General features: G+C 38.5%; 1 protein-coding gene across 2 annotated transcripts in view; it reads right to left on the bottom strand.

Annotated features, from left to right (window-relative positions):
• Positions 1-12,614: 12,614 nt before the first annotated feature.
• LOC137624711 (uncharacterized protein C05D11.1-like) overlaps positions 12,615-21,118 on the bottom strand; it is a 199,107-nt gene continuing 190,603 nt past the window's right edge. For both annotated transcript variants that reach the window (XM_068355669.1, XM_068355664.1), the window contains exons 18-21: positions 20,723-20,866; positions 18,813-18,973; positions 15,951-16,103; positions 12,615-15,578 (exon numbers count right to left, since the gene is read on the bottom strand). In XM_068355669.1, the coding sequence (XP_068211770.1) occupies positions 15,524-15,578; positions 15,951-16,103; positions 18,813-18,973; positions 20,723-20,866 (513 nt within the window). In that variant the 3' untranslated portion in view covers positions 12,615-15,523. The remainder of the gene's footprint in view (positions 15,579-15,950; positions 16,104-18,812; positions 18,974-20,722; positions 20,867-21,118) is intronic.

Raw genomic sequence — 21,118 nt, 5'->3', positions numbered from 1 at the left:
TAGATAATTTGTATTTTTCCTAACTATACAAACCTTAGCTATTTAATCAAACTTGCCCGCCAGCCCTGTCCCCCGTGAAGTCCTACCTCTAAGCAAAGTGAAGTATTCACCGGTGTGTGTGAGAGGGGGAGTAGCAAGCTACACCTCCCTACCCCCCCGCTAACTAGCGGTGGGGTAGTAAACCCTCGTTAAACTCTAATGGCTCGTCATTCAGCTCCGCCGAAGTAATAACGCCATATTAAATAGCTAAGGTTTGTATAATTAGGAAAAATACAAATCATCTACGAATTTGTCATTTTTGGGTGAGATGACCATGTCGTCCTGTTGGAAGTTCCTATAAGTAGCTTCCTAAGGGATATATGTACTACAGTGATATTCCCAGAGAATTTTACCGTTAGGTCTCCAGAATTCTAACTCCTGGCGCGAATATCCTTAAATTTTCTCTTCGTTCGGTAACCGAAATCCCATCAACTGGGGTTTTACCCAGTGAGGAGTCTGTGGGGTTACCTTAAGAAAAAGATATCAGCTCACCCCCGTGTTTCGGCACTGTTGACCAGCATGGGGAAGGTCAAGAGGAGGACCTCAAGGATTTCCTTCCCCTCTGGGATCGGAAGGCAATTGAGGTTACTCTCAATCTGGACTTTCCTCCATCCTAAGATCCAGAACTCGTTACGTCAGTGGCGTTGCTACGTCCCTGGCGTTCAAGAAACTACTCTGTGATGCAGATACAGTACTTTAAGTGGGCATGTGGAAGCGTCAATCGACCTTCAGGGCCCACTACCTGCAAAGACGTAACCCACAAGAACATGAGACCTTTTCCATTGGTCCTGTGGTGGTCACACAACAAATGGTCTAAACACCTCAGGCTCCTCGATGGACAAGTACCAGAGGGTTGAGGGCTGAGGCTACCCAGATTAGTCTCGGATGAATGAGTAAGAATGCCTGGCACCTTTCTTCCTTTCACCTTCTCCCCTCTGGGGAAAACAGCTCCGCAAGCCTCAGTATAGCTGACCTCACCTCGCTGCAGGTAAGACCCATTTCCCTTGTGCCTCCTAAGTATAGAAGAATACTTTGTTACGTCCCCAATACCTTTTAGAGGGAGGATATTGGGTAAGTCTTTAAGAACAATAGGTTTTGTACTCGAGTTCCTATGTTAAAGACAAGCCACACTGTTAGTTCCACTCACACACAAGCTCCTGCAGGCCACTATCAGTGTATTACCTCATATCGGCACTTGATTTTAGCGAGGGTAGGGTCCCTTCTACCATCGATCACAGATCGAAATAGAGAGGACCCCGGGTCATGACCAAGGCCAGTTGGTGAGGACTTCCTCCCTCCTAAGAGTAAGTCACCCTATAAATAGTGGAGGGTTTGTATCTACGTCGGAACAAATAACAAATTTGTAAGTAATTTGTATTTTCCCTAGTATACAAACTTGGAGCTATTTATACAAATTGGCCCGCCACCCTGTCCCCTGAGAAGTCCTGCCATAAAGCAAAGTGGTTACTCAGCCGAGAGGTGTGAGTGTGTGGGGTAGCCAGTCTACCCCACCCCCGCCCGCTAACTAGCGGATGGGGTAGTTATCCCCCACTAAAATTATCATGGCTCGTCTTTCAGCTGCACCGAAAGTATACCCTATAAATAGCTCCAGGTTAGTATACTAGGAAATCTACAAATTACTTACAAATTTGTTATTTTTCGCTTTGCTCAAAATCCGTTATTTACATATATTTTATATCATTCTTTGTATTAATGGATAAAGTAAATACACTACTGCTATATAGATATTGGTATTATATGTAGCGTCTTTTAATACACTTCTTACATTTTGAAGGAAAACAAAAACAGTTTATTTATCTACTTATTTATCATCAATTCATAGAAAAATTCTTAGTAAAAATCATTGACAAATCGTCATCAGAGGAGTCGAGATCTATGACAAATGAGTCGAGGAATCTATCTATGGCAATTTCCTTCTTTGTACCGTCATGTTGCAGTCTTGGCATGTCATAAAGCTTTCCTCCAATTTACTTTTGTTATTCAATCCGGTGATTCTTGCAGTAGTCCCTTCAAGTCCCTTATAATTAGATTATTTTTTCTTGCTATATAGTTTTTCACTTGGCCCCATATAAGTTAAGCGCTCAAATTGAGAAAGGATTGTCTTACTCCCCTATGTGGGAGTTGGGATACGGAAGGGTCTTGGAGACCGCACAGCATCTCCCTAAGTATAGATTTTTCCTTCCCAAAAACCAACCACTTTCTGGAATGTGCTTTGTGGTTTCTAAGACTTATACCAGAGCAGTAACCGAGTAGACTTGTACACCATCAAGGACAACAATCTAGTACAACCAAGCAAAAAACTTAGCCATTTGCGTATAGATGAGAGGGAAAACAAGCTAGTCTGATACTCGCCTCATAGGGGAAAACTCCGGAGAAATACTGCATGCCTGTCATTATACTTTTTTTTTTTGAAGGGCTTTGATGGTGTGGCCCTTACTCTTTCCAGTTTATTCTCGTAGGAGTCTCTACAAGTCGCGTACCTCACATTAATGCTGCACTATTTGAATTTGTTTCAGGTAGTGTTTAATAAACACCCAATGGCCAGACCAGCCTGCAAAGCTCTGGATTTTCTGAAATTGCATATTAGCCAAAAATGCTGGCAAAGAAGCAATCTTTCTCACATCAGAGGTTTTAGGGATGTAGAGAGGATTAGCTTTTTTAATAAGGGAGGTCATTAGAATACAGATATCCCTTGTTGGAAGGATCTTGTTGGTCTGGTTTTTGGAAGAGACTATCTTCTGAAGGCTTGGATATCTCTAGGTATAATTGCCAGGTAGACAACGGACAGAGATTACCATCTCCTGATTCTAGGGTTGTAATATAAAGAGGATCCTATCACTGAAGAGGCTTGGTTTTTTTTTTTTTGGCTAAAAAAGGAATTTTGACAAAGCTAAAATCTATTTCTGGGCTCGACCTGTGTCGCTCCGTGAAATGCTCCTCTAGCACCATTTCTAAGGTATAGTTATTGCTGAATATACCAGAGAAAAAAGAGATGCATGGAATGCCAGGAATAAACCCAGCTTGCTCACTCTTTGAGTGTCGGTATAGAAAACTGGGGCGTGATTGAACCACGACCATAGATCCCTCACCAATTAGACCTCTCCTTCATCAACATCCCCCTCCACCCCTACATCTCCCCACCCCTTATCTTCATTCCTCCCAGCACCTGAAGCTTGGACCAACCAGGGTGAGGGAAAAAGGAAAAGTGTGGGTTCACTGGGCGACACAGGTTCCTCGCCCAGAAATAGATTTTTCCTTCGTCAAAATCCCTTTTCTGGGCTCGACCTGTGTTGCTCCGTGAAATCATAACAGAGAAATGGTTCAAGCTTGGGAAGAGTTAAACATAAGGAACTGAAACCAAAAACATATAATGGAAAAAAGAGAGTTTAATAACACCAAAATATTTACAAACATGAAACACAAGGTATACAAAACAGATAGATATACTTGAACACCCTGTCTAGTGACGAAGGTACAGCAATGCAGGGATTAATGTAGATGGTCATTGTCTATAGAACAAATGACGTTGGTTACTGGGTATCTTATGAAACACATCCACGTGTAAATCCATGCCAAAAGTCCGCTTGAGAGGTTCTGTTAATGCTGATTTGTATGAAAAACTGGTGATGTCTTAAGCTACCTCAAAGAGGTGGACACAGCGACCTAGTCCTCAAAAAGGCCATCCATGCCTTCCACGCTGACTGAAGCAGTCTAGTTGACAAAGACATCTTACATCTCGTCAATATGTCATGTTTTTAGCTTGAATTCCCTTCCGCATATACGGAGAAAATCCAAGCAAGGAGGTTCTGGGTCAGAAAGGAGGAAGCGAAGATAATCAGACTTCCCACTTTATGATACGGCTGTACGAACTGAAACATGTGTAACCTTGGTCTGAGACTCTGGATCAGTGGATACCACAGGCTGTTCATTCTGTGGAGCTACTACCACAGCTGTCCCTGAAAAGTCCTGAAGGATAATCAAAACTTTCCAAATCAAACTCGGAAGAAACAGATAAATCGATGACCATCTGTTCGGACTGTTCCAATCCAAATTCAAGGTATCTCTAGCCACTGTCGGAGAATTCACATTCGGAGCTACGCATAGGGGAACCTTATGATTCTATTTAGTTGCAAATGGGTCTGTTTGAAGATCTGGAATGAACACTAGGATCTCTTGGAAAAAGTTCTGATCCAAGCTCTATTCTATAGGCAAGACTGTCTGTCTGGACAGGCCGTCTGCAACTACACTGAGAGACCTGGACAGATGGAATTGGGAGAGGAACAACTAACTCTCCTTAGGGACCTTCATAATGGAAAGTCACTACATTGAGATGTCTTGAGCAGGATCTGATGCCGGGGTGTCTATAAAAATCTTGATATGAGAGTTCCTTCTTGGAACGAGCTTTTTTGATGTAAGGAAGACTGTCATAATTTCCAACACTTTCATGTGAAATGCTGCAAACTGAGGGTACCATTTGCCGAACACTAGGGCTTCTCTAAATGACCTCCCTAACCTGACCGGGATGTGTCTATATTAAGGATCTTGGATATCAGGGGAGGGACCAATTGGATCAACATGGAATGGGTATATGATGTGGCCCATGACCTGAGAATTGTTTTGCAATGCCTGGGCAACTGAGCCCGAATATGTCTACTACCTTTCCAAGACTCTTCTCCACACCCATTTGAGGTCTTTCAAATTGGTCTTTAACACTGATGTTGTGATTTTCACCAGTTTATTAAATCTGCCTGATGTACTGGGCGGATCGCAAGGCCTTGAAGAGGCGAGATTCCCAAAACCTTCCAGGAGTTAACTAAAATACGGCGATAAAATTTACAATTTTATTATGAAAATAAACTCTGATACAAGACAAACAACATCCTTAAGCGTTCACAAGACTTAATGAAAAACAAGGCTGACTCTTGGTAATGTAACACGTGCTCTTCAAGCACAAAGTCCACACCGGACTCATTAAAAAACTGAAAATAGTGACAATTCGAATTCAATACACAACGAATCACACACCAAATATCCCTGTTCTAATTTAACTCAGGATTCAGATCCCCAATCACAAGGATCTCTACATTAAACTGCGATATAAAAACTACATGTCCCTCACACAAATTTACACTACAACCAACCTGGTACACGAGGTAGAGAGATAAGAACAACTTAATAAACAACTTATCTTTAGGGGGGACGATGAAGCAAAGAGGCCGAGTGAGGGTCGGCAGCTTTGAAGAAAACTTCGTTTTCCCGCGTTAACTAAAGTTTCCTTAGCAAAGTGGAGGGAATTCTTAGTTTATTTATTTGCAAGGGGTTTGACAATGCCTTTTTATTTACCACAGGATCGTAAAACTGTTAAGGCTTTTCTTTAAATACAAGGGAAGGCTTAAGGCTTCGGCTGAGGGCCAGAATTTGTCCATATCCAATGACTTAGAAAGTCATTGACACTAAACACATACATAAGACATTTTTGTCATGTTGCCTCAATTTTACGTTAGATTCATCATTGATATATTATAAACAGTCAATTTCCACAACACTCGCTCCTTCCCCACCAGGTGGTTAAGATTTAAGTTCCAATACAGTCGTGTATTAAACCTCAAGTCTTTCGCCCGCGAGATCCCCCAGCCTTCCCTCATTTGACGAAACGTTCTGATGTCAAATAGCGGGACTTTCGAATGGCCAGTTCGAAAATTCCCGACAACTGGGTTGACTAATGATGCAAACTGATGAAGTCCCAAGACTGTGCTTAGAATTCTTTACCAAGATGCTTTTGGCAGACCATATGGCTTTTAACATATCCCATTGAAGATCTGGTCACTGAAATATCCTTCTTGGAACAAGCCTAGATTTTATAAAGTTGATCAGGAAACCTACATCCTGATGAACTTGAAAGACTTGACTTGTGCACCCGAGGCATAATTCCTTTGTCTCTGGCCCAAATCAGGCAGACGTCTAAATATGTGATGACCTAAACTCTCTGTAAGCGCCAAAGGTTAATCACCAACTTTACTAGTTTTGTGAACACACTCGGGGTGATATCGAGGCCAAAAGGCATCCATTTGAACCTATATAGACCCTTCCCTAGTTGAAACTTCAAATAAGGTTGGAAGTTGGGGACAATAGATATGTGCCAATAAGCATATTTTGAATCCATGGTACAGATCCAAGCCTCTTGTTGTAGTAATTGGCAGACATAGCTGATGGTTGTCATTTTGAATGCATCACATATGAAGTGTTTTTTAAGACGAGAAAGATCGAAGATCATTCTTCTCTTGGGAAAGTCTTTCTTCGGTATATTGAATAGTTTGCCATGGAATTTTATGAACCTGCATTTTTCTATGACTCCTTTTTTCAACATCTTGCCTATAAAGGATTAAAGTTATAATAGTTCTGGTCTGAGAGATATGTTGCAGAGGTGGTTTTGAAATCCATGAACAATCAAGGCATTTTGAGACTGTGCACTGTCCTCACCAAGAAGTCCAACCTCCTTGGAAATGATGGAAACAAACCCCCCCAACCTGAACCTTTTCATTGGCAAGGTCCTTTGCTTCTATGAGACTGACTCTGTTTCCCCAGGGGTGTTTCCAGCTACCTCTCTTTCCGTGAATTTTTTTTTGAAGAACAAAGGATGTGAGACTCAGCCCAAGCAGGGTGACTTTGTTGTCTCTGCTCTTTTTGAGGAAACTTAGAAGTAGGACAACGTTTGGGATTGGTGTATGGGACTGGTCTCTGATGGTTGCTTACGAACCTGCTTTTGATTCTTATAGCTCTTTTTTATAGGTAGTAGGTTGGCAAAGGCACCAGCCACCTGTTGAGATACTACTGCTAGAGCCCTATTGGGTCCTTTTTTTTTACTGGCCAGATGCCAGACAGTACTACATTGGATCCCTCTCTTTTGTCACGGCTCATTTTTACTTTGCCTAGAGAAACACCGAATAGTCTGGCTTACTCTATCGACATTCTTGTCTGTCTTCATACACCTGACAACACTGAGACTACCAAACCTTTCTTCTTCGCTCAAGGGGTTAACTACTGCACTTGGTTGTTCACTGGCTACTTTCTGCTTGGTAAGTGTAGAAGAGAATCTTTAGTTATACAGTAGTAAGCAGCTCTTCTAGGACACCTCAAAATCAAACCATTGTTCTTTCGTCTTGGAAGAAAAATAACAAAAGTTATATCTCCTTGGTGGTATAAAATGATGCCCCGAAAGTAGGAGACTACTCTTTGTCGTCTCCCCATTGGTCACACTCGGTCGACACAAGTTTCTGCTAACTGGCTAACACCAGCCAATTTGCGATGACTGTTTGGTACCCTTGACAGTGAGTAATTTGTTGACCGAATGCCCCACTTATAGCACTTCAGGAAATATATATGTTTGAGGCTCAAGGTGAGAATGGCAGGTTCATCCTTGCCAAGATTCTTGGACAAGATGTGTGGTACTATGCCAGTAGTATTTATAGATTTGTGTCTGAAGCAGGGCTTCTGAAATTTATTTAAATTTTATAAAGACACCTTCGCTTTTATGGTTTTGAAATAAATACTCTTTAATTGTGGCTTCTGAGATCTATTTAAAATTTTATAAAGAGATCTTCGCTTTCATGGTTTTGAAATAAATACTCTTCTATACTTAATCTATAACGAACAATATCGACTCCAATGACCTTCGAGGTCAGGATGCAAAAGAATTCTAAATTAATCAATCAATCTCTAGCCTGGGGTAGTGCCATAGCCTCTGTACTATGGTCTTCCACTGTCTTGGGGTAAAGCTCTCTTGCTTTAGGGTACACTCGAGCATACTATTCTATCTAGGTTTGTTTTTATTTTTACATACATATACCAAAGGCACTTCCCCCAATTTTGGGGGGTAGCCGACAACAACAAGAAACAAAACAAAAAGGGGACCTCTACTCTCTACGTTCCTCCAGCCTAACCAGGGACTCAGCCGAGTTCAGCTGGTACTGCTAGGGTGCCACAGCCCAACCTCCCACATTTCCACCACAGATGAAGCTTCATACTGCTGAGTCCCCTACTGCTGCTACCTCCGCGGTCATCTAAGGCACCGGAGGAAGCAGCAGGGCCTACCGGAACTGCGTCACAATCGCTCGCCATTCATTCCTATTTCTAGCACGCTCTCTTGCCTCTCTCACATCTATCCTCCTATCACCCAGAGCTTTCTTCACACCATCCATCCACCCAAACCTTGGCCTTCCTCTTGTACTTCTCCCATCAACTCTTGCATTCATCACCTTCTTTAGCAGACAGCCATTTTCCATTCTCTCAACATGGCCAAACCACCTCAACACATTCATATCCACTCTAGCCGCTAACTCATTTCTTACACCCGTTCTCACCCTCACCACTTCGTTCCTAACCCTATCTACTCGAGATACACCAGCCATACTCCTCAGACACTTCATCTCAAACACATTCAATTTTTGTCTCTCCATCACTTTCATTCCCCACAACTCCGATCCATACATTACAGTTGGTACAATCACTTTCTCATATAGAACTCTCTTTACATTCATGCCCAATCCTCTATTTTTTACTACTCCCTTAACTGCCCCCAACACTTTGCAACCTTCATTCACTCTCTGACGTACATCTGCTTCCACTCCACCATTTGCTGCAACAACAGACCCCAAGTACTTAAACTGATCCACCTCCTCAAGTAACTCTCCATTCAACATGACATTCAACCTTGCACCACCTTCCCTTCTCGTACATCTCATAACCTTACTCTTACCCACATTAACTCTCAACTTCCTTCTCTCACACACCCTTCCAAATTCTGTCACTAGTCGGTCAAGCTTCTCTTCTGTGTCTGCTACCAGTACAGTATCATCCGCAAACAACAACTGATTTACCTCCCATTCATGATCATTCTCGCCTACCAGTTTTAATCCTCGTCCAAGCACTCTAGCATTCACCTCTCTCACCACTCCATCAACATACAAGTTAAACAACCACGGCGACATCACACATCCCTCTCTCAGCCCCACTCTCACCGGAAACCAATCGCTCACCTCATTTCCTATTCTAACACATGCTTTACTACCTGTGTAGAAACTTTTCACTGCTTGCAACAACCTTCCACCAACTCCATATAACCTCATCACATTCCACATTGCTTCCCTATCAACTCTATCATATGCTTTCTCCAGATCCATAAACGCAACATACACCTCCTTACCTTTTGCTAAATATTTCTCGCATATCTGCCTAACTGTAAAAATCTGATTCATACAACCCCTACCTCTTCTAAAACCACCCTGTACTTCCAAGATTGCATTCTCTGTTTTATCCTTAATCCTATTAATCAGTATTCTACCATACACTTTTCCAACTACACTCAACAAACTAATACCTCTTGAATTACAACACTCATGCACATCTCCCTTACCCTTATATAGTGGTACAATACATGCACAGACCCAATCTACTGGTACCATTGACAACACAAAACACACATTAAACAATCTCACCAACCATTCAAGTACAGTCACACCCCCTTCCTTCAACATCTCAGCTTTCACACCATCCATACCCGATGCTTTTCCTACTCTCGTTTCATCTAGTGCTCTCCTCACTTCCTCTATTGTAATCTCTCTCTCATTCTCATCTCCCATCACTGGCACCTCAACACCTGGAACCGCAATTATATCTGCCTCCCTATCATCCTCAACATTCAGCAAACTTTCAAAATATTCCGCCCACCTTTTCCTTGCCTCCTCTCCTTTTAACAACCTTCCATTTCCATCTTTCACTGTCTCTTCAATTCTTGCGCCGGCCTTCCTTACTCTCTTCACTTCTTTCCAAAACTTCTTCTTATTCTCTTCATATGACTGACCCAGTCCCTGACCCCACCTCAGGTCAGCTGCCCTCTTTGCCTCACGTACCTTGCGCTTTACTTCCACCTTTTGCTCTCTATATTTTTCATACTTCTCTATACTATTACTCTGCAGCCATTCTTCAAAAGCCCTCTTTTTCTCTTCCACTTTTACCTTCACTCCTTCATTCCACCATTCACTGCCCTTCCTCATGCTGCCTCCAACAACCTTCTTGCCACATACATCACTTGCAATCCCAACAAAATTTTCTTTTGCTAACTTCCACTCCTCCTCTAAATTACCAGTTTCTCTTACTCTCACCTCGTCATATGCCATTTTCAACCTTTCCTGATATTTACTTTTTACCCCCGGTTTTATTAGCTCTTCAACCCTCACTAGCTCCCTTTTACATCCAGCTACTCTATTCCCCCACTCTTTTGCTACAACTAATTTTCCTTCCACCAAAAAATGATCAGACATACCGTTAGCCATACCCCTAAACACGTGCACGTCTTTCAATCTTCCAAACATTCTTTTAGTTATCAACACATAATCTATTAATGCCCTTTCTACTACTCTTCCATTTGCCACTCTTACCCATGTATACTTATTTTTATCTTTCTTTTTAAAAAAGCTAGCACTTATTACCATCTCTTGTTCAACACACATATCTACCAGTCTCTCACCACTCTCATTTTCACCTGGTACGCCATATTTCCCAATGACACCTTCTACCTCTCCAGCACCCACTCTAGCATTTAAGTCACCCATAACAACTACATAATTCCTTCTACCCAGTCCTTCTACACACCTAGTTAATTCATTCCAGAACTCATTCCGCTCTTCTTCACTTTTCTCACTACCTGGCCCATACGCACTGACAAACGCCCAACATTCCCTACCCAACCTAACCCTTACCCACATTAACCTAGATGATATCTCCTTCCATTCCACTACTTTACCTGTCATCCATTCACTCAGCAATAAAGCCACACCCTCTCTCGCTCTTCCCCTTTCAATCCCAGACACTCTACCAGACATTTCACCAAACATCACTTCACCCTTTCCTTTCATCTTTGTCTCACACAAGGCCAATACATCCATCCTTCTACTTCTAAACATACTTCCAATCTCACATCTTTTACTCTCTATCGTACTACATCCACGCACATTCAAACACCCCAAAACTAGAGTGCGGGGAGCAGTCACTCTCCCCCCAGCTCCATCTCTTTGTTGCTGTCTCACAGGATTTTCTATACAGGAGAGGGGGTTCCCAGCCCCCTCGTCCCGTCCCTTTTAGTCGCCTCTTACGACACGCAGGGATAACGTTGGCGCTATTCTAATTGTTTTTATGCCCCCGCGGCCACATATATAAGAAATATTTTAATGTTACGGTCCTTGAAATACTTTATTTAAATTGTTCATCGCTTCTCTTGTAGATTATTTATTTCCTTGTTTCCTTTCCTCACTGGGCTGTTTTCCCTGTTGGAGCCCTTGGGCCTTACAGCACCCTGCTTTTTCAACTATGGTTGTAGCTTAGCTAGTAATAATAATAATAATAATAATAGGGCAAAGCCATGTGAAAGGAGGACCTCTTCTTCTTTACGAAGTTCCGAAACCCTTTCGTACAATTGTCTAGTATGTGCAAGCTTTAGGCTATGCTAGCCTAAACATTAATATTGGGTCAACAATAAGGAAAGTCCAAAATCCCTGTATAATTTCATAAGTTAGTGTATATAGACACTCCCAAGCTAATTACGACAACCCGAGGTGAAAAGACCAAATGCACCGGTAATTTAATAGAACAAATATTTATGTTTGACTATTGTTTGAAAACTGAAAATGTACTAGGCTATGTAAGTTGAGTATTTTATGGCAATAAATGTTAAAACTTTTTATTTTCATTAAGATCTTTATTAAAGGGGAATATTATAAAACTCTAATAGATACAGTAATGTGAAACAAAAGCTAAAAATCTCCACATTACAAAGAAAGCCAGGGAGTGAAGGCTAATTACATTATATTGATTGTTAGCAAAATCAGCCATGATACACTATCAGTGGTAAACCTGAACATAAAATTAACCCAGATTATGTTAGCGCTTCAACCATAATTAACTATTAATGGTAAACTTGAACATAAAATTAACCCAGATTCTGTTAGTGCTACTAGTAAGAAAGGTACATAACTAATCATTGCTAGATTCTTGTTACTCACACAAAGATTCTTCATTTCACAGAAGCCAAATCAAAAGTGTCTTATTCAGATGGCGGCAGAGCGCATATATGTGCGTGTGTAGCATTGTCTTCAGCAGCAGTGATAGTTTTTGGTGAGGACGTATCATTGATAGCTGTACGACTAAAGCATTGGCGGTTCTGATAAAGTTCAATAGAGCTTGAACTCGTGTGTCTCCCTTATACACTGAGTCTAAATTGGCCCTAGAGCAGGTTAGTCAATATTTGATTTGTACAGTATTTGTCGTATTGGATTCCCTATTCTAAGTCTTTTACAGGAAAGCCCTTGGAGACTTCAAAGCAATTTAAAGACAAAAATTTTATTTTAGAAATTTCCCTCTTGTAGGGGTCTTTTTACAGTTGAAGCTAATCAGATCCGCTTATAATTCATAGCCATCTTTTTTTAGTATCGAGCTTTAGCTAGTTCTCGGCAAGGAATTTTTGGTAAAACCTATATTGGAAGGTTAAATAGAATAAAAAATTTAAATTTCGCTCTATTTATTGATTTTTTTTTAATAAATTAAATCTTCTAGCTGCTACAGTACAGTTTGTATCAATCGGTAATCTAAAAAATTTTCATTAGCATTTTACAATAAGCATATAAGTTACATATAAAAATAAGTTGGCAGGTAATTATACAGCAATAAGCCTCTAGCACCACCTGCTGTAACTATTCATCATATTTCACAGGAAATATTTTACATTCCAACAACTCCTTAAAGTAGACATTGAAAAATAAAAGATGTTCACACGACTTGTCTGTTACCAACAGTACTGTAAGTTCTTCCTCTAGCGATACATTGAGTACCACCTGCCTAAGTTTCTCAAATGCTTCATCATCTTTAAAAATTCAAATAGATTAAACTTTAGATTGATATTTTTTAAATTTTCATGAACATGATTATAAATGGTTATTACAAAAGGACCGTAAAAATTTGCAACAAAAAGATTCAGGTCTCTTATAATAAGGTGTGTTGTCAGTATTAAATAACTTTCAATGAATTTTGTGGACTAAGCAGAACCTCAAGCCATGCCAATGTAAACATCATTATAACATAATGGCCTAATTCATAAAATATGTTTACAATACAAAACACTAAATTCCAATGCTAAGCAATTTTTTTAATCGGCTAATAGAACAGCCAATGAAATATTACATGTAAAAATCAATATCAGAATTAAAGAAACAAAACTGCTTAGATCATCTTTAAATGGCCATCAAATAACATCTACAAAAAAAAAAAAAAAAAAAAAAAATCTTACAATGACTATATACCATTAATAATCATATATTCATCCCTAATATAGTAAGTATATTTCATCGAGCAGCTACATCCTTGAGAAGTTGGCAAACATTTCTTCAAAATATGATTCAGTATGTAATAAAATATCTTAGGAGTTGATGGGAATCAATGTATTGACCTAACGACACTTTTAAAGACTTTTTCAAAATGATGCTTGCACAATCTTCATTACCACAGTTCAGTATGACAACCAATACTACTCTGACTAATTGGAAAGCACTATTTAAAGCTGGATAATACTATACCATTTCACATAATTCTTTAATAAATACTATGATGAATTAATGATAAAACTGTTTTTAGACATGCATGCTTTATGTAGGGTCCTTTAATTACTTTTAACTACAATAAGTTCTAAAGAGGTCCCTTCCTCACATTTCAAAAACATTTTTGTTGCGTGCTTTCCTTGAGCAAGTACTATGATACAAAGTGGAGTGAATAAAATGATGGATGACTTTTTATAGGTTTACTATTGGATGATTTATATTTTATATATTTAACTTTTAAGTACTAGTTTTGAAATAAAATAAAAATGAATGCTATCAAGGCTAAGCAGTGAAAAGAGGTGTACATTTGCAAGTTTACAAGAGATATATATAGCTCATGTGAACAATGACTACTAAAAGATGTATTGAAAATATACAGTATGATGTTTGTCAATGTAGCTGATGATGAAATTTACAACTTATATCTCTTCAGATAATCAACATGACAGATGTATTGTCACCCAAAACACAAATGCAACCATATCCTTACTTGGAAATCTATAATTTAGTGGAAAATCCAACCATATCCTGTACTGTATGTGTATATTATATAAATTTATTTTCCACTTTCAATGGAAAAATTTATTTCAACTGGGCATCAATCTTAATTCTTACTAAGTGAATATGTCGAGATGGGGGCTTTATGAAAAATATACCATTGAACGATACACTGTACATCGATGTTATACACGTCGTTTAATATACTATATCGATGTTACACACGTCGTTTAATATACTATACACTTGCAAGTGTTATGTCTAGTATAAAGTTTTCAGACAATGGGACTATTACCATGCACATACTGCATTAACATGCCCTTTTTAAATATGAAAACCAGTGTGTGGCATAATAGGAATTAAAGTATTAATTACACTGTAAATGTTGGTTTTAGAGATATTTTATGTATCCATTCATCTGCTTCATTCTAATAACATATCTCAAATGCCACTATAAAATAAAATGGAAAAAAAAAATACCATAACTTTACTTTGTACATTGATATTTGCAAGCAATAACAAGATTTTCCTTATTCCCTTGACAGTATGAATCTAAATTAATACCTGAAGCTAATCTCATTTTAATTAACAGAAATATAAGCTGTTGCCTTATCACATTTGTATATAAATGTAAGTTATTTCCTTTAAATTTTAAACCAATGATTACATGGTGTAATTTTTGTATCTTATATTTTGATTTAAGAACAAAGAATTAACATTCCATGAAAAATGGCATTCATTACCATACTGTCACTGGGAGACAAGAAAGGATCTGGAAACATGCTCCTGGGCTCATGATCTATACCATGATTGAAATATGCTTGGAATCTCTTAAATGTTAAACTTAGCCACTTAATTCACTTGCATAGTTATTTTTTTTAATGAACAGCTGTAGCCTTAAAAGATAAAAACTTTAAAATGCACTTCCAGCTGAGTGTGCGTATGATATAAATTGTAGTGTTATACTGAAGGAGGCTCATCTCCATGTAAACAAGCATCATTTACTTCTTCCCTGAGTGAAGAAGATGCAGTTGGTCACCAAGTGCTAAATTAGCTTCTGCTACAACCAATAAATATAACAAAAAAGTGAAAACTCTGCATCCATAAGCAGCTGTACTAAAAGTTTTATACTGTTTTTTCCGAGTTTCTGAGAAACTTTTAATATATTCAATGCAGAATACGGAAATGAATTAAAAGGCATAATACGGAAATGATAGTGTGGAAGAACAGTTGCATCTGAGGTATAATACTTCCATGACACACTGATGATGATGATGTACAGTAAGCTTCTCTCATGAATACTGTAATGCCTCTTTGGGGCCTTACCCAAATCTGCTGTCTTCTAATGATTCAACGACTTCCAAACTATGACCAAACCTGAAAAGTGTAACAGTAGAAATTTTAATTCAATATGTAGATAACCATCTTATGTCAGAAATTAAAAAAAAAATAAATTAAATACTTTTAATAAGAATTTAACATTGCTTTCTGAAAAAAAAATATGTAAATAGTTTTCACTACATAATTATGTAGTCTTTTTTTTCAATTGTAAGTAAAGTGATCTGATCTTTCTTGTACTAAGGGAACTCCTAGACAGCCCGAAACTTTTAATATATTACTGTATTTCCTACAGGCCTGTCCTCTTAGATATATAGAATCTCTTATTGGACTACATTTAATGACTATTAAAGCCAGTAGCTATGCAAGTAACTAAAGACAGGATTAAAATACAAAAAATCTTCAACTTACTTTTTCAGTTCCCTAACAATTTCCTGAACTTTGGACGGATGACATACTATTACAGTATTTGAAGTGTTTGGTTGTACTAAAGGAACAAAATATTTCAGTGCTACTCTCTTCACATCTTCTATGGTCACCACAGCTATTCTATCAATCAGGTCCCTGAGGGAGAAAACAAGGAAATTTTACCATTGTGTTGAATATTTATAGAATCAACCTTAACAATAACTGGTATGAAAAATTATCATACATGTACAATTTCATTATCCAATGAACTGTTTCTTATTACAAATGAGAGTTCCTTATATTTGTATCATTGATGTCTTTGGATTAACATAATGAATGATCAATTTAGAACAGCAGTAGGCATACTAAAGTCTCTTTTATGATAGAGTTTAGATCTTATTTACAGTGATCCCTTGGTTTACATGTTTAATTCATCCTAGAAGCAAGTTTGCAAACTAAAATCATTGCCATTTAAAAAAAATGTTTCCATAAGAAAGAAAATTCCCTCGATGCATCCCACGTCTGTCAATGCACAAATATAATAATACACATTTGGTAGCTTTTCAGAAACTTCCTTGCCTGGCAATCTCCTAGGCGAGTGTTCAAGACCCACTCCCACTCATGCTTCGATAGTCTACTAATTAGTAGTGTTTGTAATCTTGCCATCCTTGTAAGCTAGGGATGGGGGTTTGGGGGAGCCTTTAGGTCTACCACCCAAGTCATCAGCAGCCATTGCCTGGCCCTTCCTGATCCTAGCTTAATTGAGTGGGGGGTTGGGTACTGATCATATGTATATATTGGTCAGTTTCTTGGGCATTGTCTCTATCCCTAGCCTCTGGCATTCGTTTGTGACCAAGATACCTGATGTAAGGCAAAGTTTGATGTAGGTTGGATTTCCACCATATAAAGTGACTTACTGTATATGTTCTCTATACACATATTCATCACCAAAATAGTACCTATAACCCTCTCACTACCACCCACCTCTATCATTAGTTCCGATAGGGGAGAATTCCCGACTTTACCCGGCATGATAGTAGGGCGAGACAAACCTTTCAGAGGGCTCGCCCCTTTTGTTGTTTCCACCATAACTTCTGTGGTTTATGGATACCATGAAGGATGGGAACCCATCTCCTACGAGACCTAGGACCTAGACTCTAGAAAATTGACCAATTGGGAGCTTTAATGTCATATCAATGTGGTGGAGCATCTAGCAACTCCTCATTTTTGCACTTTGACCAGGCACTTGGTGGTGCCGATGGCCGACAACTCCACCAGAGTGACATTCAGCATATAAACAAACAAGGTGGTATGATTTCTCTGCAGCTTTACCAGATAGCAGTAGAATTCACATGGTCAGTGCTCAATTATCTTTCTCACAGCCCGCTTAATTCCAGGCAAAGAAGAGCATTGTGACTGTCAAACTGAACAGGGAGATGCAGACTGTAAGATCGGAATAATCTGGGGGCAGAAATAAACCACAGAACACAAGCAGGATGGAAGAATTGGAAAAAAAAAGTGTGTGGAGTACTATGCAACAAGAAAATAGGGGTCAAGTTGAAAGGTAAAGTAAACAAGACAGTTGTGAGACCGGTAATGATGTATAGAGCAGAGATGTGGGCAATAAAGAAGACAGAAGAGAAGAAGCTGGATGTGGCAGAGATGAGAATGTTGAGATGGATGTGTGGAGTGACAAGAAGAGATAAGCTACGGAATGAGGTAATTCGGGGTACCACAGGAGTTAGAGAACTATCAGATAAGATCCAAGAAAGTAGACTGAGGTGGTATGGTCATGTCATGAGAAGAGATGAACAGTATATTGGGAGGAGAGTGATGGAAATGGAGGTACAGGGAACGAGGAGGAGAGGGAGACCAAAGCGAAGGTGGATGGACTGTATCAAGGATAACCTTCGATCAAAGGGATTAACCGGTGATGAAGTGTGGGACAGAGGTAGGTGGAGAACGCTGGCCAGAAACATTGACCCCACATAAAAGTGGGAAAAGATGCAGACAAAGAAGAAGTTGCCAAACCCAAAAGCAGTGTTCGAGGACCACTGTCCAATACCCCAGGGACGGTCATGATATCTATGCGGTTCCGCAGTTCTACACAAAGTTTGCCCTGATTTGAGTAGGGTCCACTCCCATTCTCAACTACCTCTAGTAGCCCCAAATGGCCCAAGTAGAATGGCACCTAGACTTCCAACTTCCTAAGCTAGGGTATCCGAGAGAATTGCTCAGAAAATTCCACAGCTCGATGGAATCCCTATGAAGTCATGCTCAGAGGGTATCCAAACCTCCTCTCAGAGGAAAGCTGTTTGCACATAGTTGGCGGGAAACTACCAGAAATCTTCAAAATCAGTGTACCAAACCAAATGGACTATCCTCTATGGGTGGGGTCAGGGGGTGTGTTGTTTCCCCTTTCGGAGCCTCTATTCCATGTATAACCAAATTCTACTTTACCTCCAAAGAGAAAAGTATGTAGCGAGATGCTACTGCTCGGCTTTCGTTTACATAAATATTTCTTCAAGTTCCTAATTGTCCACTATTCTAAAGCAACAAAAGAGAATAATTGGGGAATCAAAATAGCTAGGACACAAAGGTGCCAAAAAATCGATGGTGTACATGTAGTAGCTTTTTGTTTTCAAAGCATTAATTACAGAATGCCATGTATTATTTCAAGTGAAAGCAACTATTTAATAAAAAAAAAAAAGTAAAGATAGTATTTAATGAATACACTGATTACCTTATCTGTTGAATAAATCTGGCAAAACCCAAAACCTTGCATAAGAAATTTTCAACAAGGATGGAAAGTTTCATTTACTGTACTTCATAAAACTTAGAAAATTCAGAGTAATATTCACTTACTTATTATATGAATGAGGAACTCTTCTGAAATAGGATAACAGAGACTGCTGGACAACACCAGCTACAACAGCCTCTCGTTCAATTACTTCATAGATGAGAGAGCTACGTGCTGACTCTAATAAATTCATCTCCCATGAAGCTGTGCCATTGATGTGTGAATTCTGTTTAAAAAAATACATAAATGAAACATGTTTAACCTCGTAATTTTCTTTTACAATAAAACTAATTAAAGTGACAGTAATAAAAAAATACATTAAAGTCCAATTTACCAGGTGCCTAACTATGCCGAAAACTTCCAACAACTGAATGAGAAATAAATAAGTATGACCCCAAAAGATATATATTCTGACAATTCAACTTGTCAATTTATGTAATTGATCAACTAGTTTAAATTTTTGGCTTACTGCACTCTATTTGTCCAATTTTTTAGTATATATAAGTAAAGCTTGGAGACCCCACAATAAAAGTTCCATGAATTGAATGGTGGATAGAAACTTAACAAGTAAAGGATATTTTGCTCTTGCCCTTTATCTTAAGTTTTCTACCTGATGAAGTAAACAAATTACTTGATAATAGTAAAATAATTCAGGATATTGAACCTTAATGCTTACTTTATTATACAAGAGCACTGAGTGATACTGTGGTTCTTCAACCTATACTTTGAGAGAAAGCCGTAAACGCTATAAAATATACAAGAAAGGAAATACACACGATGAAAGGAAAAACATACATTGACAACTTTCCCCAAGATATCGCTAGACTACAAATGCAGGAGTGCCATGAATTTTCTAAATATTTTGAGCAAATAAATACATGACATTTACACAACTCAACAAATAGCATAAGCCAAATGGTTTTAAACCTAGAGGCAACATTTACAGGATGTTAAAATATCATGTGTGTCGGTAGTTATCACACCTCAACCTAGGCTAGCCTACTGATAAACCAGACATAGAATTCAAGGTGTGATTTTTATAACAGTAGCATAAGATGACCCCCCCCCCCCATTTTTAATGGTTAAATTTTGGAATATAGGGTCGTCTTATACGCGCAAATATACGGTATGTATACATTTGATTAACTTAAGGGCTACCATAAACTAGTTAAACAATACATTTGTTTTAACAGTATAACATCCGGTGTTGATTATCACCTAAATTAACTTGCAATTTAAGAATAATGATCAAGCTGTACTATAACTCTCAATAAGTGTCACAAATTTCTCTATAGGTAGCCTGGGCTAAGCAATGAGTTTAGTTTCTAGCACTGAGCTGATATTTTGAAATCTTATTAGTTTTTATTATACAAGTGTTTACACTGTATGTCAGGAAAATTTCTTCTTCCTAAAAATTTATATAGTGTGCAATTAAATGAGTAAAGATTTGGTTGAATGTAAGCAGGGCCTTGCCTACACAAGTTAGCATAGTTCATCTTAGACAACACAGTATTCTAGAAGTTTTATTCCAGCCGTTACCAAGTTGTGGAATGATCTTCCTAATCGGGTAGTTGAATCAGCAGTACTTCAAAAGTTCAAAGTTGGAGCAAATGTTTTTATGTTGACCAGGCTGACGTGAGTCTTTTTATTGTTTATATACGACATACAGTATCTGTTTTTGACGTTGTTAATAGTTTATATAAGACATATCTGTTTTGACGCTGTTACTGTTTTTAGTATGATATATTGTTAATTTATTCTCATCATTTATTTATTTCCTTTCCTCACTGGGCTATTTTTCCCTGTTGGAGCCCTTGGGCTTATAGCATCTTGCTTTTCCAACTAGGGTTGTAGCTTGGCTAGTAATAATAATAATAACAGAATTAAATTCTGATTATATATACACCAATCAAAAATAACATTTAAAAGTAAAATTTTCAAACTAATTAAATATTGAGTAAACATATCTACTTACTAAAATATTGAGAGCTTGCTCATAAGCACCAGTCAACTGAGCAGCCCTTGATAACTTCAAAGTTAATGTTCCTTCAGTTGGGTTTAAGGTCATACTGTAGGAGTAGGCCAAACCTTTACCTCTTATTTCTCTCCACATTGGACCCTGTACAAGAAAAAAATTTATTTTTATCGTATAGCAAAATTAATGAAATATTTCATGCCAGAAATAGACAAAAACTATTAATTCCATATTTCCTTCACACACACAAGAAAGCTTTTTTTGGTATGTACACAAACATTTAAAAAATCACTTGCAGTAATGATTTTCTTCATTAAACTGAAAATAGGTTTAAGGCAGGTACATAAAAACAATTTCAATAGGAAAAATCAGTTATCTTAATACTTGCCTAAAACT

The sequence above is a fragment of the Palaemon carinicauda genome, chromosome 2, assembly GCF_036898095.1.
Source record: "Palaemon carinicauda isolate YSFRI2023 chromosome 2, ASM3689809v2, whole genome shotgun sequence".
Lineage (NCBI taxonomy): Eukaryota > Metazoa > Arthropoda > Malacostraca > Decapoda > Palaemonidae > Palaemon > Palaemon carinicauda.
The sequence above is the reverse complement of the archived record's forward strand: the minus strand, read 5'-3'. Positions and strand labels throughout refer to the sequence as shown.